At 35.3% G+C, this 18,129-nt stretch overlaps 3 protein-coding genes and 1 pseudogene across 6 annotated transcripts; all 4 read right to left on the reverse strand.

The window, feature by feature from the left end:
* Positions 1-342: 342 nt before the first annotated feature.
* Positions 343-6,125, reverse strand: LOC147793061 (bidirectional sugar transporter SWEET6b-like). 2 transcript variants are annotated; one of them, XM_087122094.1, is made up of 5 exons: positions 5,932-6,125; positions 3,561-3,906; positions 968-1,120; positions 758-877; positions 343-660 (listed from the first exon to the last, which is right to left on the reverse strand). In XM_087122094.1, the coding sequence occupies exons 2-5, from the start codon at positions 3,786-3,788 to the stop codon at positions 526-528; spliced, it is 636 nt and encodes a 211-aa protein (XP_086978220.1). In that variant the 5' UTR covers positions 3,789-3,906; positions 5,932-6,125; the 3' UTR covers positions 343-525. The 2 variants fall into 2 exon arrangements, with proteins under 2 accessions (XP_086978220.1, XP_086978219.1); XM_087122093.1 differs by lacking the exon at positions 5,932-6,125 and having other exon boundaries at positions 3,561-3,771; positions 3,851-4,057.
* Positions 6,126-7,686: 1,561 nt separating this feature from the next.
* On the reverse strand, positions 7,687-8,226 carry LOC147793062 (serine/threonine-protein kinase 52 pseudogene; annotated as a pseudogene).
* A 341-nt stretch (positions 8,227-8,567) lies between these two features.
* On the reverse strand, positions 8,568-11,126 carry LOC111790408 (formate dehydrogenase, mitochondrial). The gene is made up of 6 exons (XM_023671291.2): positions 10,967-11,126; positions 10,203-10,374; positions 9,421-9,961; positions 9,209-9,333; positions 9,028-9,140; positions 8,568-8,935 (listed from the first exon to the last, which is right to left on the reverse strand). Exons 1-6 carry the CDS (start codon positions 11,054-11,056, stop codon positions 8,822-8,824), a joined length of 1,155 nt encoding a protein of 384 aa, XP_023527059.1. The 5' UTR covers positions 11,057-11,126; the 3' UTR covers positions 8,568-8,821.
* Positions 11,127-14,376: 3,250 nt separating this feature from the next.
* On the reverse strand, positions 14,377-17,011 carry LOC111790409 (formate dehydrogenase, mitochondrial). 3 transcript variants are annotated; one of them, XM_087121848.1, is made up of 7 exons: positions 16,819-17,011; positions 15,991-16,162; positions 15,215-15,755; positions 15,003-15,127; positions 14,823-14,935; positions 14,597-14,734; positions 14,377-14,560 (listed from the first exon to the last, which is right to left on the reverse strand). In XM_087121848.1, the coding sequence occupies exons 1-6, from the start codon at positions 16,906-16,908 to the stop codon at positions 14,621-14,623; spliced, it is 1,155 nt and encodes a 384-aa protein (XP_086977974.1). In that variant the 5' UTR covers positions 16,909-17,011; the 3' UTR covers positions 14,377-14,560; positions 14,597-14,620. The 3 variants fall into 3 exon arrangements, with proteins under 3 accessions (XP_086977974.1, XP_023527060.2, XP_086977975.1); XM_023671292.2 differs by having other exon boundaries at positions 14,377-14,734; XM_087121849.1 differs by lacking the exon at positions 16,819-17,011 and adding an exon at positions 16,583-16,723 and having other exon boundaries at positions 14,377-14,734.
* Positions 17,012-18,129: the final 1,118 nt, after the last annotated feature.

The following is an 18,129-nucleotide window of genomic DNA, read 5'->3' on the forward strand; positions in this document are numbered from 1 at the left end:
CTAACACCAATCATAAAAGCAACAACTTTGGTAAGAGATGTCAAAGTGAGAAGTTCTTCATTCTCAAAACACAAAAAAAATTCCACTCTCTTTTACCCACTCCTTATTCGAAATCCAATGAACAATTAAGGATTGTATAAAATCCTAAAACCCTAAATCAAGGATTGTATAAAATCATTGTGTTTCTCTTACAACCATCAATTCAAACCCAGAAGGCCAAACAAAAGAACAAGAACATCAACCACAAATTCATTAACAATCTAAAAATCAAGCTTTTCAAACCCTATGGATTACAACAGCCTCCAATATATATATAAAAATACAACCGGAATTATAGGAATGTAAGAAAACAAGTTTTAATTCAACAACAGTCTCATAATTGGATCAAACAATACAACAACAATATATTCCTCGAAATAAGCAAGAAATACACACTTCCAACGCCTCAAATTTGTACTCAAAACTGTTTTTTTTTTTTTTTTTTTTTTTTTTTTTTTTTTTTTGTTGTTAACAACACATGTGAGATCAATAAACTGTATCTGCTCCATCCACGGGTATGTTCTCTGCCTTCTCCTCATCAAGTTTTGAAGCAATTAAGGAGTAGTAAGCATAAACAATGAGTTGAAGAAGACCTGAAATCACTCCAACAACATTGCTTATCTGCAAAATTCAACTAATGTATTAAGTCATTTTCAAATTAGGGTTTCATTTATTTATTTATTTATTTATAAATATTTGTAGACACAATTATACGTACATGCATGTAGACATCATGTTTGAGGATGGCATAAGCTGTCCAAACACACGCATTGAGGAAGCTTGTCAATGAAACAGCCAAACACACATGCTTCACACTCTTTGTTCTTATCATCTTTATCTAATCAATCAATGAATGAATCAAGTTAACAGTAAACCCTAGTTTTTTTTATTCAAAATAAACCATATCATATATTAATAAATCACTTACCACAATGGTTATAGGTTTAATATTCATCAGAATATTGTAAAAGTTACAAATTGCTTGAATCCTCAACGCCCTATCTTCGGTTTCATACAAAACTAAAGCAACAGTGGCAGCCATAACTATGAGTACGTACACAAGACAAATGCCCAGTATATGCTGAAATCATAACAACACCAATTATATTATGGTCAGAATGTCGACGGTAAAACTTACCTATTTATAATCAAATAAATTATAAAGATATGAGAAGAGTAATAAATGGAAATACAATAAATGAAAGACACGTATGGTAAGTTGTAATAGAACGAAAATATCTAGATATTGCCTTGACTTAGCGACATAAAGAGGGATCGTCGCTCACTGACGATGTTGCCTTGGCTCCGGTGAGAATATATCTAACCCAAGAAGTAGAATGGAAAACCTAGAGCAAGGGACAAAGACAATGTTGAAGCCGAAAGAGTCGCCACAATGGGCGAAGGAGCCAATTTTGGCGAGAAGGGCAGCAGCGACTTGGTTGGTGAAGAGGCTAGTGCAGCGCCCAGATTCCAAAGGTAAATCTCTGCAGAAGGTCGATGGGCTTATCGAGATTCCGTATATTTTTGAAGAGAATGTTGATAGAATCCTGAGATTAGGGTTTCTATGAAGGATGAAGGGTTGATTGGGAAGAAGATGAGAGAGACTATGTTGGCTAAGGGGAAACTGAGTGTGTTGGAGAAGGTGAGGTTGTATGTACAGAGTATGGCGAAGGGTGATTTGGAGGTCAAAAGGGTGGAGCCGAAGAGTCAATCGGCTCCATCTGCAACAGCCATGAAGATTGTCCTTGCGACATCAAAGCAAGTGGTGGTGGAGAAGAAGATGATAGGATTTTGAAGCCATTGTGACACAATATCTACCACTCAAGCACCATATATCAGATTGTCCTTGCGGCATCAAAGCAAGTGGTGGTGGAGAAGAAGATGATAGGATTTTGAAGCCATTGTGACACAATATCTACCACTCAAGCACCATATATCTTAGATATTCGTAAACAGTTAAATTTGATTAGTACTATATTTTATTTTATTCTCAAGATTTAGTTAGTTTATATTTTCCTTGTAGGTATTTGATTAGTACTCTATTTTATTTTATTTTATTCTCAAGATTTTCTTATTTGTAGGTATTCGTTAGTATCTTGTATCTATTTGTATCTATTTAAACGTTCAATAAATATTGAACCTTTGATCCCAATTCTATTTCTCATCGTTGTGAATATCAATGAATATTGAACCTTTGATCCAAATTCTATTTCTCATCCTTAAATTTGTATTTTTTCGTTGAGTAATAATATTTTCATATCTATTCACACTTTTGAGTGGTAGATATTGTGTCAGTTGGTATCAGAGTCAAGTTGGTAGGGTTTGATATTATTACTCAACGAGATGAATAGTGGGAGTGCTTATATGGGTATAGCTATGGAAAAGCTTGTTGGCAATAACTATAGTCATTGGAAGTTATGCATGGAAGCTTATCTACAAGGGCAAAATTTGTGGAATTTAATGGAAGATGATGACACAGACATTCCAGCAGATACTCCACATAATGCAGAATTACGCCGACAATGGAAGATCAAATGCGGAAAAACTTATTTTTCTTGCGAACTATGGTTAGCAAGGAATATATTGATCATGTTCGTGATTTAAAGTCACCAAAGCAAGTATGAGAAACACTTCAAAAGTTGTTCACTAAGAAAAATACCGCTCGGTTGCAATTTATAGAGAATGAACTAGCTATAGTAGCTCAAGGTAATTTTTCTATTGAAGAATATTTTTTGAAAATGGAAAATCTATGTTCTGAAGTTTCAGAATTAGATGCTGAGGAGTCAGTGAGTGATGCTCGATTACGGCGTTATCTTAGCCAGTGAATGATGCTTGATTACGACGTTATCTTAGCCAGTGAGTGATGCTCATTACGGCGTTATCTTATTCGTAGATTACGAAAAGATTTTATGCTCTTTATTTCCTCATACAAGGTGGGCAAATCAACCTACAATAATTGAACTAGAGAATCTCTTTCAAATCAGAAAGCCTTGATTAAGCAAATGACTAGCCCTAACCAGTTTACCCAAAGTCAGAAAATGTGTTTGTGTCAAAGATCAAAGGTTAGATCTTCATTGATATTCACAACTTTAAATAGATACAACATATCAACTAATACCTACCAATAAGAAAAATACAAATTAACTAAATCTTGAGAATAAAATAAAATATACTACTAATCAAGTTTAACTGATTACGAATATTAACCTATATTCCCTAACTAATATATTTTTCAAATATTAAATGATTACGAATATGATATATTTCATAACTAATTCAAACTAGAAATAGCACTAAACTTTGAAAATAAAGGATTGTAGTTGCTAAACCGAAAGGGTTATGATACCATGAAAATGTTTGCTCAAGACACCTCACCTAAATGGCGTGAACATGAATGTCATCTATCTATAATCAAATAAATTATAAAGATACGAAAAGAGTAGTAAATTGAAATAACAATAAATAAAAGACACATAAGCAATATATTACTATAATTAAAGTAGTTAATTAAAGAAAAATACCAGTCCTGGGTTATAGGAAAACCGGTAGAAGATGAACAAATAAAGAAGTTGAGCAAGCAAGCCAGTAAGAGTAACGGGGATGCACAAAATGTAGTGAGGCTGAATAATCTTATAGATGAGCCAAAGCATATAGTGTAGAAGGTTTGCAAGGTAAGGACATAGCTCCAACTCCTCCACCCACCTTCTTTTTACGATTTTATAAGCTGCTCGCCTGAATTTACGTGACATTCAGAAATGTAAACAACAATGTCAGGTTTAGGGTAAGCAAGTAAGACAGAGACAGAGCTCACAGTGGAGGGAAGACGAGGGCGAAGGAGATGAGATTAGCGAGGCTGGAAAGGGTCTCCTGGGCAGCGGCGGAACTCACCATTGTTACAAGACGAAAGGAAAAGGGTTTGTTTGCAAATAAAAAGGGGTGGGCGGGGGAATGAAGCAAACCCCAAACATATGTAACACTTATTCATAAATGAAACCAGTTAACACATTCTTTATTTCCATTAAACTGGAATGTAATCAATAAATTAGCAAGTAATATAAAAAAGCCCTAATTTGCTTCCGAACCTAGAGAAAAGAAAGGAAAATTAAAATATATTTTATTAGTTTTATTAGTTGACCTTGTTGACCCTTTGTGTGAGTTGGATGGGTAAAATTTTCGTAACCCATTACTCTCTATTTTCGAGTTGGATTGTTCTAGTTGGTTTTGTAAAAAAAAAAAAAAAAACAATATTTATCTATAATTTATAAGTATTCAATAGAAATTGAAAATTACTATACATAACAAAAATAAAAAATAATAATAAAACTGTAAAAATATTTTGCCATGAATGAAAGAAAATGAATCACGGTTGTCTCACCACTTAGGGTTATTTCATGGTTATGATCATAGTCACTTTCAGGTGATGATAACTAATTAACGGTAGTTGTACGTTAGTTATTTGAAGATTGCTATCATAGTCATCTTCAAGGCATGATAACAAGTTGAAAGCGGGCTATTCCCGAGTTGGTTGGGTAGTTAGATTAAAAATAAGAAGGGGAGATGTTGTGTTAACCTTTTGAGAGCTATTACTTGATTCCCAACCATCTCATCTATCTCGTATTTTTCAACCTAACTCAACTAAACTCAAACGATTCAAGAGTCCAAGACAAAGGCGCCCAAGAAACACCAATATTATAAGAAGATTTGGATACACCAGCCCAAGGCCCAACACAAATGCACGATGTCGACAAAACCTTGTCTCCGTCACATGGAAATTTGAAAAAATGTCATTGTCGGTGGCAGTTGTCACCTTCTATGACCCAGTCCACTCCTTCGAAGAGCGGCATTCAAAGTTAGCAAATTCACCCAAATTTCTCTCTTTCTCTCTCCATCATTAGATTTCTAGTCATGAATTGTATAATCCCTCAACATTTTCCTCACCACTTTTGTAAACATTCCACCAAATTATGAGTTTTTGTTAGGGGTGTAATATGGTCGGGGTTGGGTCGGGGTGGAGGATTTTTTTACCTTCTCTTTCAGGTTGGGTCGAAGTATTGTAAAAAAAATTTTAAGTTTTATTTATCTACCATTTATAATTATAAAAGAGAGGTTGAGGAGATAGGATTGTCAATTTTTTTTTTAAGTTTTATTTATCCACCCTTTATAATTATTGGATAGAAGAATATGCTTTATAATTTTATATATATATATAATTTATTAACCAAATGTATTAATAACTATGAATTGTAATTCATATTTAAAATATAATGTTGATTGGGACGGCGAGTATCCTTGAACCAACTTTAGTACCACTCTTGCATACCCATTAATACGGAAGGAGTCTAAATATATTTTATATTTTTTTTATTTCACTCGGGTCAACCTAAAGGTTTTGTCCATGAACCTTCAGTTTGGATTCAGAACAATAGACCCAACCCTATCCGAAATGCTAATCCAACCCAACTCAACCCTTATAGTTCAGGTTGGATTGGTTCAGATTGTCGGGTTGAATGTACACCCTTAGTTTTTGATTGTCAGGCTGTTTGAAAAAAATTCTTTTATCTTGTTAATTCAACTTAAAATGATATGATATTATTACTTTAAACATAAACCGTCACTTTCTAAAAAGTTGTTAGTGTAGTATTCATGAATTATAAACTCATAATTATTCTCTAAATTAGCAAATTAGCTTAGGGTATGCGGCACTTTCATGGATGAAAGGGACACAAAAGCTTGACAGGATAAAACGAGTTTCTCCGGCAAGCTTAAAACCAGTTTCTTAGAACCATGAATTGAAACCCAGAAGGCCAACGAAAGAAGAAGAAGAACAACAACACAAATCACAATTGATAAGGAAGCGGGAGAGATGGAAATAATGGAGGTAAGAGGAAAAACCTGGTAAACAGCGTCCCAAATTTGAGCGCCCTACTGTGGTGGGTGTGTGGCGGGAGAAAGCGATCCCACCGACGTAGCAAGAGATAACAAGTTTGAATTGAAGAACAGTGTCATAGTTGGATCCAAAAATACAACACCAATATATTTTTGGAAATAAATTGTAGCAAGAAGAGTCTCATAGCTGAGTTCTTTAGCCGCCTTCTCAAGTTTTGGAGCAATTACTCCACACCAAATTCAATGAATATGATACAATATTTTAGAAATATTTGTAGGGACAAGTATAGATAACGGCATGTACACATCATACTTATGAATAACAAATGACTTACCACTACCGTGAGAGAAGAAATTTGGGGGATTTTGGTATCCTTGAATGCTGCGGGGAGTGGGCATAGAAGCTGCCAGCTGCAAGGGACAATGACAGACATAGTGCTCTTCAAATATCACAACCTTAACCTTGGGTATTCAATCCCAACCAATTTTTCACCCAACCTCGATAAAAATAAATATAAAAAATAAATGTAAATAATGGACTCTAGACCCTCCACTCCTATCCTTCCGTGGGTATGTGAGGAATAACTAAACATATGTGATATATCCTTTCAACCTACCTCGAACAACAGAAGTTAATGCAAACCATAAGTAATAAAACAGGACCTTCTTGGGATCTCACCTTGGTTGGCAAGAGAACGAAACACCCTTTATAAGAAAGGTGTGGAAAATCTCTCACTAGCATCCTTATTTTAAAAACTTTGAGGGGAATCTTGAGAAGAAACCCGGGAAGGAAAGCCAAAAAAGACAATATCAAAAGCAAAACGGACGACTAGAAAGCCATGAGAGTTTGTGCTCAAGGTGGATAGTATCGTACCATTGTGGAGATCCATAATTTCTAACATGGTATCAAAGCCATGTCAATAGAATCCTAAAGTGTCGAAGAAAAAAATTGCTAATCTAGAAGATATAGTCAAAAGTGACTCATGTGTCGAACAAATGGTGTACTTTGTTCGAGGCATCTAAAGAATAGAGTCGAGCCTCAATTAAGGGGAGACTGTTCGAGGACTTTATAGGCCTCAAGAGAAACTCTATGGTGTACTTTGTTAGAGTGGAGAATCGTTGGGAAGGAGTCCCACATTGGCTAATTTAGGGTATGGTGTACTTTGTTAGAGTGGAGAATCGTTGGGAAGGAGTCACACATTGGCTAATTTAGGGAATGACGCTCTATACGCTTTTTGGGTGGAAAGCTCAAAGAAAAGCTACGAGAGCTTATGCTCAGAAGACAATATTATATGATTGCGAAGATTTGTAATTCCCAACATGGTAAATGGTGGGCTTGGGCGTGTTAGGTTATGAAGCCTGATACTTAGTTATATCCGGTACAGCTATATTTGGTAAAGCTATATCGGGTAAATAGCTATATATAGTAAATGGCTAAATCTGGTAAAGTAAGCTATACCCGGTATAGCTTACAAGTATAGCTTTCAAAATGTATTTTTTCTATTCACTGTACTATTTTGTTGTACATACCTAAAATCCTTTTAGCCATAGTTCTCCTCTATTTTGTTGTACATACCTAAAATCCTTTTAGCCAGAGTTCTCCTAAATCCTTTTAGCCAGAGTTCTCCTTGCAACTTTCTCTATCACATTCTTTGTGTTCATTTAGATCGAGCATCTAGATCGTCGCCAGAGTTCTCCTTGCAACTTTCTCTATCACATTCTTTGTGTTCATTTAGATCGAGCATCTAGATCGTCGAGCATCTAGATCGAGCGTGTGTGTTGTTGTGCGATTCTAACAACGCCATAGAATCTTCCCTCGGTAACATGTGGATGCTCAAGCTTGTGCCAGACAGAGAGCAACTTCTTGGGTAAAAGCTGCTCTAAGAGAAGCCATTTCTGCCTCCGACCAATGACCCTATTCCCCCCGGTCAAGAAGTTTAACTGAGCCCAAAGATCCAAAAAAACAAATTAAGAAACCCCCATAATCAATGCAATAACAAAAACCCAGAAAACAGAGCTCGTACCACCAACATCGTGGCCATCATAAATTCCACGATGAACAGTTCCAAAAGTGCCACGAGCTATGACGGCTTTGATGATGAGTTTAGAAGGGTCAATCTCCCACTCCTGCCTGGTGATTCCCGGCCTTCTTCCGCCGCCGCCTTCCTCGTCGTCCTTCCTCTTGTTCTTCTCCTTGGTCCATGCTTTGCTCAAATGTCTCTGAAACTGCTCGTCTAAGCTCTTCAGATCTATCTGATCCGCCCTCACATACCCATCTCCACTTTCACCCTTTTCTTTCATAATTTCCATCCAATTCGACAAAATCAATGACAGGAATTCAAAGACACAGAATCAATGGTTCCCCTGTTTTTTTTTCGCTGGCTCCCAACAATGAAGTATCAGACCATTTTGGTTGTAACATTAGAGAACAACAATTGGTCTTAGAGCAAGGTTGTGTCATCGAGATGTGCTCACATTCACCATCAATTATGGGACACTATCTTGGGACATTATCTTGATTTTAGGTATTGTGAAAGACTTGGCGGACATTATCTTGATTGGTAGATACTATTCTAATTTGGTCAATTTCGTTTGCTTTCGATCAATGGCGGGGGAGGGGCAATTTCCAGATGAACCAGATGGAGAAGAAAGATAAGAAAAACTATGATTCAATTCATCCTCATACATAGATATCCATTCCAGATGGAATTACATTATGATGAGATGCATTCATTCTCATTACACAAAAAGACTAACAAAGATACTGACGGACTTAAAAGGCCCAAGTTAGCTCCCACACAGCCAATTTATTCTGGGAACTAATTGTCGACTAAAAGGGAGCTGTAGGAAATCAAAGCCCTCTACAGAGGGCACAGTGAGAATAGAACCAAACTAACTAGCGGTACTGAGGGGCAAGTTCTCCTTCCTTGACGATGTAGTTTTGAGCAGGAAAGTCCTGTCCTTTGAAGTACCTATCAAGCATGTCCTTCACTCCCGCAGCATATCGCAACTGTGCATTGTTTCCCGTATGCATCGTATCATTAATAAAAAAAAAGCCTCTATTTGGCCATTGAAGAGAAAATAGTTGAATATAAACTATACCTGTGCATCAATGGTGGTGCCAGAAATATGAGGTGTCATGGCTTGGTTTGGCATGTAACGCCATGGATGGTCTTTTGGAGCTGGTTGCGGGTTCCACACATCACCACTGTAACCTGCATATTCACAAAAGTATTACCCAAAAATGGAATTGGGCTGCCATAGTATTATATTCAGTAATTACCTCCAATGTGTCCACTGTTACAAGCGTCAACGACCGCTTCAGTGTCCATAATTGCTCCTCGAGCATTGTTAACAATAAGTACTCCTTTCTTGCATTTGGCAATTCTCTCTTTGTTAAATAATCCCCTTCAGAGTTGAGTTTTTAGACATGTGTCAAAGTTTGCAACCTAAAACATTATATGTTCATCATCTCAAAGTAAAAACAATACATACCTTGTCTTGTCAGTTAGAGGAGTGTTGATGACAAGTACATCGCATTTTGGTAGCATTGCATCCATGTCCTCCTCAAACTTTGCTCCAATCTGCTTCTCAAGTTCAGGGTCAATCTTGAGTCGGTCGTGATAGAGGAGATTGCAGTTGAAAGGTTTCAGCCTTTGGAGTAAAAGTTTTCCAATTCGTCCAGCACCTACGGTCCCAATTGTCTTCCCCTCAAGATCATAAGCTCTGTGAGCTATCCCAGCAACATTCCATTCACCTTTAATAACCTGGTGGTGTCCTGGTAGGAAATTCCTGACGAGAATGAGAATTCTCATTAGCTCATCCTCTGCAACTGAAACCACATTGCTTCCGGTAACCTCGGCAACTGTCAGTCCAGCTGCAGCTGCTGCATTGAGGTCAACATGATCAGACCCAATTCCAGCCGTGAGAAGCAACTCCAAGTTTTTGGCTTTTTTGATCCTCTCAGCAGTTACGTAGGCAGGATGGAAGGGAGTTGTTATGAGAACGTGGAGATCTGGAATGTGCTTTTCAAGCTCTGAAACAAGGATGCACAAAACCACCAAACTTCATTAGAACACAGATTTAAAACACAAAGTCCGATAAAATTTAATATTTATACTAATTAATTATGGTAAAGCAAGCTTTATTTTATTTCAGCCTACGAGTAGGCGTTATTAGTTCTGTCTGACCCCTAAAGTTCTTCGAATTCCTAGTCCCTTTGTAAAAAAGGCAATACAGACAGGCGAATCAGGTAGAATGTTATGTCAGATGCTTACCACAATTGAGTCCTTCCTTATCATCAGTGACTATATACTGATGCCCTTGAGATTCCAACCATTCGCGTATGCCCAAGGATCCCTCCACACATCCCACGAAATTAGGGTTCATAGCAGCATACTCATTAGCCTTGTAAAACACACCGACGATCTTCTTGCTCCCTGCAGAAGCCTGCTCAAAAACAAGGGAGAGACGAAAGGCATTAATTAAGATTCACAAATCACGAGATTAACTTCATTTATCTAGAAACCCTTCCTCCTCCTCCCAATCAAGCTCATAATCACACAGAAGAACCAGGCTTCCTGATCTAGAAATCTATCTGCACGATCGGAGACTCAAAAAGCTTAAAAACACATGATCACTCAACGATACAAACCAAGCCTCCTGTTCTAGCAATCAATCTTCACGATCGGAGACCCAAACAACTTACAAATCACAAAAGTAGCTTCGATAATGCATAAATTCATCATCCATCGCCCAATCAAACACAAAATCAGACAGACACAAAACTAGGCATCCTGTTTTCGTGACTAAAAAGCGGAGACTAAAAAAAAAAAGCGATACAAACTATCATCAGCAAGGGAGTAAAAACAGGATCGAAGATCGAGAGACGAACATTGCAAATTTCAGTGATCAAATCCCTAAGAAGAACAGATTAGCGGAATATACAAATTTCTACCTCTAGAATTTAACACAAGAACCTCAAACTTCGCAATGAACGGACACATCAATTCGGTTCAGCAGAGAAGGTAAAATCGCTTACATGAAGGTGCCTGACGAGAGGTGATGACTGAGAAGGTACAGAGGAAGAAAAAGCTCGAATCGCTGCTGTAGCTGCCTGCTTCATCGCCATTATCGTCGTCCTTTTCTCTCTTCTGTGTGTAAATTAGGGACCCGTGAGTGATGATGATGCCAATAGCTTTCGGGTGTGGAATATTTATAGTTGCCAAAATGGGATTGGAAGCGAACCCGCTCTTCGCTTTCATTATTCAGTTCTATGTTCCTCCGCGCAGGCTGCCTTCGTTGTTCGCCGCCACGTCAGCATCTCTTTTTTTTTTTTTTTTTCCTTTATTCAGTCAAAATTTGTTCATTTTTGTTAGGAAAACAGCCGAAAGTACAAGATTTATTACAATTATACCCCTCAGCATTTTTATTTGATCCATCCAACCAGGTGGTTTCTTACAATTATATTCCTCAATTTTTTATTTGAATAAATAAATTTAAATTTTCTGATTAAATAATAATTAGAAAACATATGAAGTTGGGTCAAATTTTAACGTGGATTAAATGAAGAAAATATGACATTAATATTTTAACCGTTGACTACGATGTTTTTATCGACATTTTATAAAAATTGAAACATCGATATTTTTATAAATATTTTAACTTTAACCGTAAGAAATTAGTTCTCATATTCTTAAATGATGAATTTATTTATTTATTCATTCATACATGCAAAAATAATAATAATTTATAAAAATATGTTTCATCTTTATATTTAATATATATGAATTTTCAAATGTTTCATTAGTTCTTAAATTTAAAATATATATATATATTACCATTGATATATTTGAATTTTTTTAAAAAAAGTTTAATATTTTTTTAACTTTAAAGAATATTTAAAAGTATAATAAAACTATTAAAAAGTTCTGATATTTTAAATATAAAATATTAGTAATATATTTTTTATAAATAATTTAGCATTTAAAATATAATGCCAAAAGCGAAATATAATGAAAATCTTTTCAATTCCATTGGTTGATGCATGGTGACGTGGACTTGGCCAAGGGATAAGAAGCTAAATTAAAATCTTATCTTATACAACCATAACACATCCGTCTCTCTCAATCATTGAGATATTTCCACTCTCTCTTATTATATATTCATATTTAACTTTAATTTAATTACTATTTTCGTTAATAAATTTTGATTATAAATTTACTACATATACTCCATAGGAGTGTTTTTAATTTCTCCTCTAAATTTTTAATTATCATATTGTATAAATAAGAATTAATTAATCTTTACACTTATTAATAATAATAATAAATATTAAAAACATATGAGATTATAATTGAAGTGTTACATTTTTTTTCTTTTAAGAATATTTAACTATATAATTAATTTAATATTTAAACCATGCTTTTTCTAGAAGACAGTGCACAATCATGCACAAACTCGTCCTCGCAATTTCTTTAAAATATATAGTCTATATATAATTCATTAATGATGAGTCATGATTTAATTTATCATTAAAGTATTTTGTACGATTTTTTATGAAGCAAGTTTAATAATGATCTCTAAAATTTTAAATAATTCTATTTTTTTTTTATTTTAATATTTATATTCTTAAATTTTGCATAATTTTTAGGGTATAGACTTCCAATTTCAAAAAAAGAATATATATATATATATATATATATATATATATATATATATATATATTTGTCGTCTGGAGTGGGCTGGGGTGGGGCATGAGTATTGAGATATGGTGGGCCATTAGCTGACGTGGCACTCGATCTCGCAAAGAGGGATACTCTTGTGGAGTGCCCATCTGGTGTAGGTGGGCCGACAGCCCAACACAGTCTTTCCAATCCGGCAACTATAATATTAATAATTTAAAAATAAAATTACGTCCAAAAAGTTAAATTTATTTATTTTCTATATTAAAGATATTAAATTGAGTCACACTATTATCTCGGGTGGTTCTAAGAGTAAAAACTACCCCTATAAACCAACAAATTAAAATTATTTCAATATGCTTTTGTCTCGCTCCATGTATCATAGAAAAAATTTGTGACCCAATACAGAATTATATGTAACGGCCCACTCAGATCCATCGCCAACAGATGTGGTTCTCTCTGGACTTTAGCTTCCCCTCCTTGTTCTCCTGTCCAACTAATGTGGGACATCATAATCTAGGAATGAACTATCCAATGGAAAATCACAGTGAACTAAGAGTGATTATGAGAATAGGATATGTAATAAAAAAGGAATTTAGTCTATAGAAAGACTAACAAAAGTTAGGAGTGAACCTAACTTTCATAATTGTAATTATTTGAATGAGATTTTTTTTTTTTTTTTTAAACTATAGTCTATTAATTTAACATTTTGAGTCTAATAACCTTGTTTAACGTCTAAAATTATAAATTTGGGGTCTAAATTTTGATTTTTAAAAATTGACATCCTACCAAATATAAATGGGAGGTTTTTTATTTTATAAGATAAAAATTCAAATAAAAAAATTACACTTTGTCTCTAAAATTGAGATTTGTGTCTAAGGCATTACTTAGATATTGATGCAAGTTCTTCCTCTATGAATTAGATAGATTCATATATGAAAGAGATTGATAATAAGTTATTTCAAAATTAACTATTTATTCATCTATTTACTGATGTTCTAATAATGGATTAAATTAAATTAGAAAATAAAAAGATTGGCATAATTCGTCACTATTTTATTAAAAATCATTAGGTATGAATACATTGACTAAATTGGTAAAATAGTAAGGAATTTTCAGGACAAAATTTTCACTTTTAGAGACATAAATAGATAATTATTAAACCCTTTTAAAAGTTTAATACATATTTTAAAGTTTTAGTGACCAACGTATTAGCATAATTAAAATATTGAAGTATATTTGATTTCAATTTTACAAATCTATCAATATATAAATGATTTTTTTCATAAATAAAAAATTATAAACATTTTTTAAATTAGATACAAATCTTTGTTAATGTATAATCTTCGTATTAGAATTAAAAAATAATATATATATGTAATTTTTATAAATATTTATAAAAGATAATGAAAATAGATTAATCCTTAGTATCAACATCCAACATTTTTAATTTATTGTCCATTATTGAAAATTGGAGACAAAAATTATTTTTTTCGGTAAAGAAGTCGGGTCACTTAACGGGTTATATCCGGATTCGGGCGGATCATAACCCGGGAAATAGGGCTGGTAGAAATCTCGCGCCAAAGACAAGGAGAATCCTCTGATCTCAGTGCAGTCTTGACCCAGGCGTCGAAGGACCGCAGCAAAGCCAAAGGGTGGTGGAATCTGAAGTTGCTCAGACATACGGTTTTTTCTTACGGGCTCCTCGCGGTGCCCAAGAGTTCATGTTGTAAGGTAGGAGTATCTCTTTCTAATATGCTATCGAATGTTCATTTTCAATTAGTTTCGTAGCAGTTTATATTTCTAAACGAACGTTTAACTTTTGTAAATGGGGTAAACTCTACAATCTTTGTTCGTGGCAGTTTATTTAAAAGGCCCAAGTTAGCTCCCACAGAATTTATTTTGGGAACTAATTGTTGACTAAGAGGGAGCGACAGGAATCAAAGCCCTCTACAGAGGACACACCGGCAAACTAATTAGCGGTACTGACAGAGGACACACCGGCAAACTAATTAGCGGTACTGAGGGGCGAGTTCTCCTTCCTTGACGATGTAGTTTTGAGCAGGAAAGTTCTGTCCTTTGAAGTACCTATCAAGCATGTCCTTCACTCCGGCAGCGTATCGCAACTGCATTGTTTCCCATATGCATCGTATCATTACTAAACAAAGCCTCTATTTTGTCATTGAAGAGAAAATAGTTGAATATATACTATACCTGTGCATCGATGGTGGTGCCAGAAATATGAGGTGTCATGGCTTGGTTTGGCATGTAACGCCATGGATGGTCTTTTGGAGCTGGTTGCGGGTTCCACACATCACCACTGTAACCTGTAATGCACGAAAGTATTAGCCAAAGATGGACTTGGGCTGCTATAGAATTATATTCAGTAATCACCTCCAATGTGTCCACTGTTACAAGCGTCAACGACCGCTTCAGTGTCCATAATTGCTCCTCGAGCATTGTTAACAATAAGTACTCCTTTCTTGCATTTGGCAATTCTCTCTTTGTTAAATAATCCCCTTCAGAGTTGAGTTTTTAGACATGTGTCAAAGCTTGCAACCTAAAATATTATATGTTCATCATCTCAAAGTAAAAACAATACATACCTTGTCTTGTCAGTTAGAGGAGTGTTGATGACAAGTACATCGCATTTTGGTAGCATTGCATCCATGTCCTCCTCAAACTTTGCTCCAATCTGCTTCTCAAGTTCAGGGTCAATCTTGAGTCGGTCGTGATAGAGGAGATTGCAATTGAAAGGTTTCAGCCTTTGAAGTAAAAGTTTTCCAATTCGTCCAGCGCCTACGGTCCCAATTGTCTTCCCCTCAAGATCGTAAGCTCTGTGAGCTATCCCAGCAACATTCCATTGACCATTAATAACCTGGTGGTGTCCTGGTAGGAAATTCCTGACGAGAATGAGAATTCTCATTAGCTCATCCTCTGCAACTGAAACCACATTGCTTCCGGTAACCTCGGCAACTGTTAGCCCAGCAGCAGCTGCAGCATTGAGGTCAACATGATCAGACCCAATTCCAGCCGTGAGAAGCAACTGCAAGTTTTTGGCTTTTTTGATCCTTTCAGCAGTTACGTAGGCAGGATGGAAGGGAGTTGTTATGAGAACATGGAGATCTGGAATGTGCTTTTCAAGCTCTGAAACAAGGATGCACAAAACCACATAACTTCAATTAGAACACAAACACAAATCCCCATAAAATTTAATATTTATGCTAATTAATTATGGTAAAGCAAGTTTTATTTTATTTCAGCCTACGAGTAGGCGTTATTAGTTCTGTCTGACCCCTAAAGTTCTTCGAATTCCTAATCCCTTTGTAAAAGAGGGAATACAGACAGGCGAATCAGGTAGAATGTTATGTCAGATGCTTACCACAATTGAGTCCTTCCTTATCATCAGTGACTATATACTTATGCCCTTGAGATTCCAACCATTCGCGTATGCCCAAGGATCCCTCCACACATCCCACGAAATTAGGGTTCATAGCAGCATACTCATTAGCCTTGTAAAACACACCAACGATCTTCTTGCTCCCTGCAGAAGCCTGCTCAAAAACAAGGTAGAAACGAAAGGCATTAATTAATATTCACAAATCATGAAATTAACTTCACTTATCTAGAAACCCTTCCTCCACCTCCCAATCAAGTTCATAATCATACAGAAACACAAACTAGGCTTCTTGATTAGAAATCTAACTTCACAAAAGCAACTACGATTATCCATAAATCTTTCCTCCACCTCCCAATCAAACACACAATCTCTCAAAGACACAAACCAGGCTTCTTGTTCTAGCAATCAATCTTCACGATCGGAGACCCAAGGAACTTACAAATAAAAAATAGTTTCGAGAATGCATAAATTCATCATCCATCGCTCAATTGAACACATAATCAGACACAGACACAAACTAGGCATCCTGTTTTCGTAATTAATGAGCAGAGACTGAAAAGAAAACGATACATACTATCATCAAGAGGGGAGTAAAAACAGGATCGAAGATAGATGAAGATTCCAAATTTCAGTGATCAATCCATAAGAAGAACAGATTAGCGGAATATGCAAATTTCTAACTTTAGAAACTCCACACAAGAACCGCAAGAACCTCAAACTTCGCTGAACGAAGAAGAGGAGAGTACGATACTTCTAAAACAATAATCGGACCTACCAATTCGGTTCAGCAGAAAAGGTAAAATCGCTTACATGAAGGTGCCTGACGAGAGGTGACGACTGAGAGGTTACAGAGGAAGAAAAGGCTCGAATCGCTGCTGTAGCTGCCTGCTTCATCGCCATTATCGTCGTCCTTTTCTCTGATATGCTAATAGCTTTCGCGTGCGGAATATTTATAGTTGGCAAAATGGGATTGGAAGCGAACCCGCTCTCTGCTTTCGTTATTTAGTTCCCTGTCCCTCCGCGCAGGCTGCCTTCGTTGTACGCCGCCACGTCAGTGTCCTTTTTTTTCCCTCTTCCTTTGCCTTTACTTCATCAAAATTTGTCCATTTTTTTAGGAAAACGGCCCAGCTGAAAGTAAGAGGTTTATTACGATTATACCCCTCGATTTTTATTTGATCCAACGACTCAGGTGGTTTCTTACAATTATATTCCTCAATTTTTTATTTAAATCAATAAATTGAAATTTTCAAAGTAAATAATAATGAAAATATTCTCATACCATAAATTTATTTCTAAAATTTTTCAATTGTTAGGAATAGGAATAATGAATGATAATAACACTTCCAAGTTTGTAATAATTTAATCGTTAAATTTCAAAATTATAATGTTTGGTCAAAGACTCGTGTAAGTCTTTATCAAGGGTCGTTGCATGTAATCAAGAGATATATACAATTAGCTAAACTAGCAACAAAATTGAAAGGTAGAGATGCGTTGTTATGTGAGGTGTTCAAGTTGTATGGTGTCGAGTAGGTAACTAGGACCCTCAACACTTTGGCCTATGTTTTGATAAAGACGGACATTATTTAGAGATAAGTTTTGAGCTACTTTGAGCAAATACGCATTCTACTGGACATCATCCATGTGTCTTAACTAAGTAATATGAACGAGTTACATTCTCAAATATCTAATTATTGTGAGATGTCACCAAATCGAATATAAATAGAGGAAAAAGAATTCATTTATTGAAATTAAATCAATAAATGTTAATCTAAACATATTTTAGCGATAAGATATCAATTATTATTGTGAAAATTGATAATTTAATTTAAATATTTATAATTTTTGTTATCGTTGGACCAAAATCAAACTCATACTAAAAGCATTATGCTAAAAAGTATAATTTATTTTTACACCAAATTGACTTAATTTATTTATTGTGAGTTAAATTATATAAAATAATTTGTATTAGGTAATTAAAGTTTTATTATTATTTCAAACTTTAAAAAAGTTTTTGAGAATTTTTTTAATAGTTTGGTATTTAAAATATAATGAATGTTTGACGGTGACGTGTACCTCGCCAAGGGATAAGGTACTAATATAAAATCTTATCTATACAACACT

The sequence above is a fragment of the Cucurbita pepo genome, chromosome 3 (genome assembly GCF_057944985.1).
Source record: "Cucurbita pepo subsp. pepo isolate OVF chromosome 3, ASM5794498v1, whole genome shotgun sequence".
Lineage (NCBI taxonomy): Eukaryota > Viridiplantae > Streptophyta > Magnoliopsida > Cucurbitales > Cucurbitaceae > Cucurbita > Cucurbita pepo.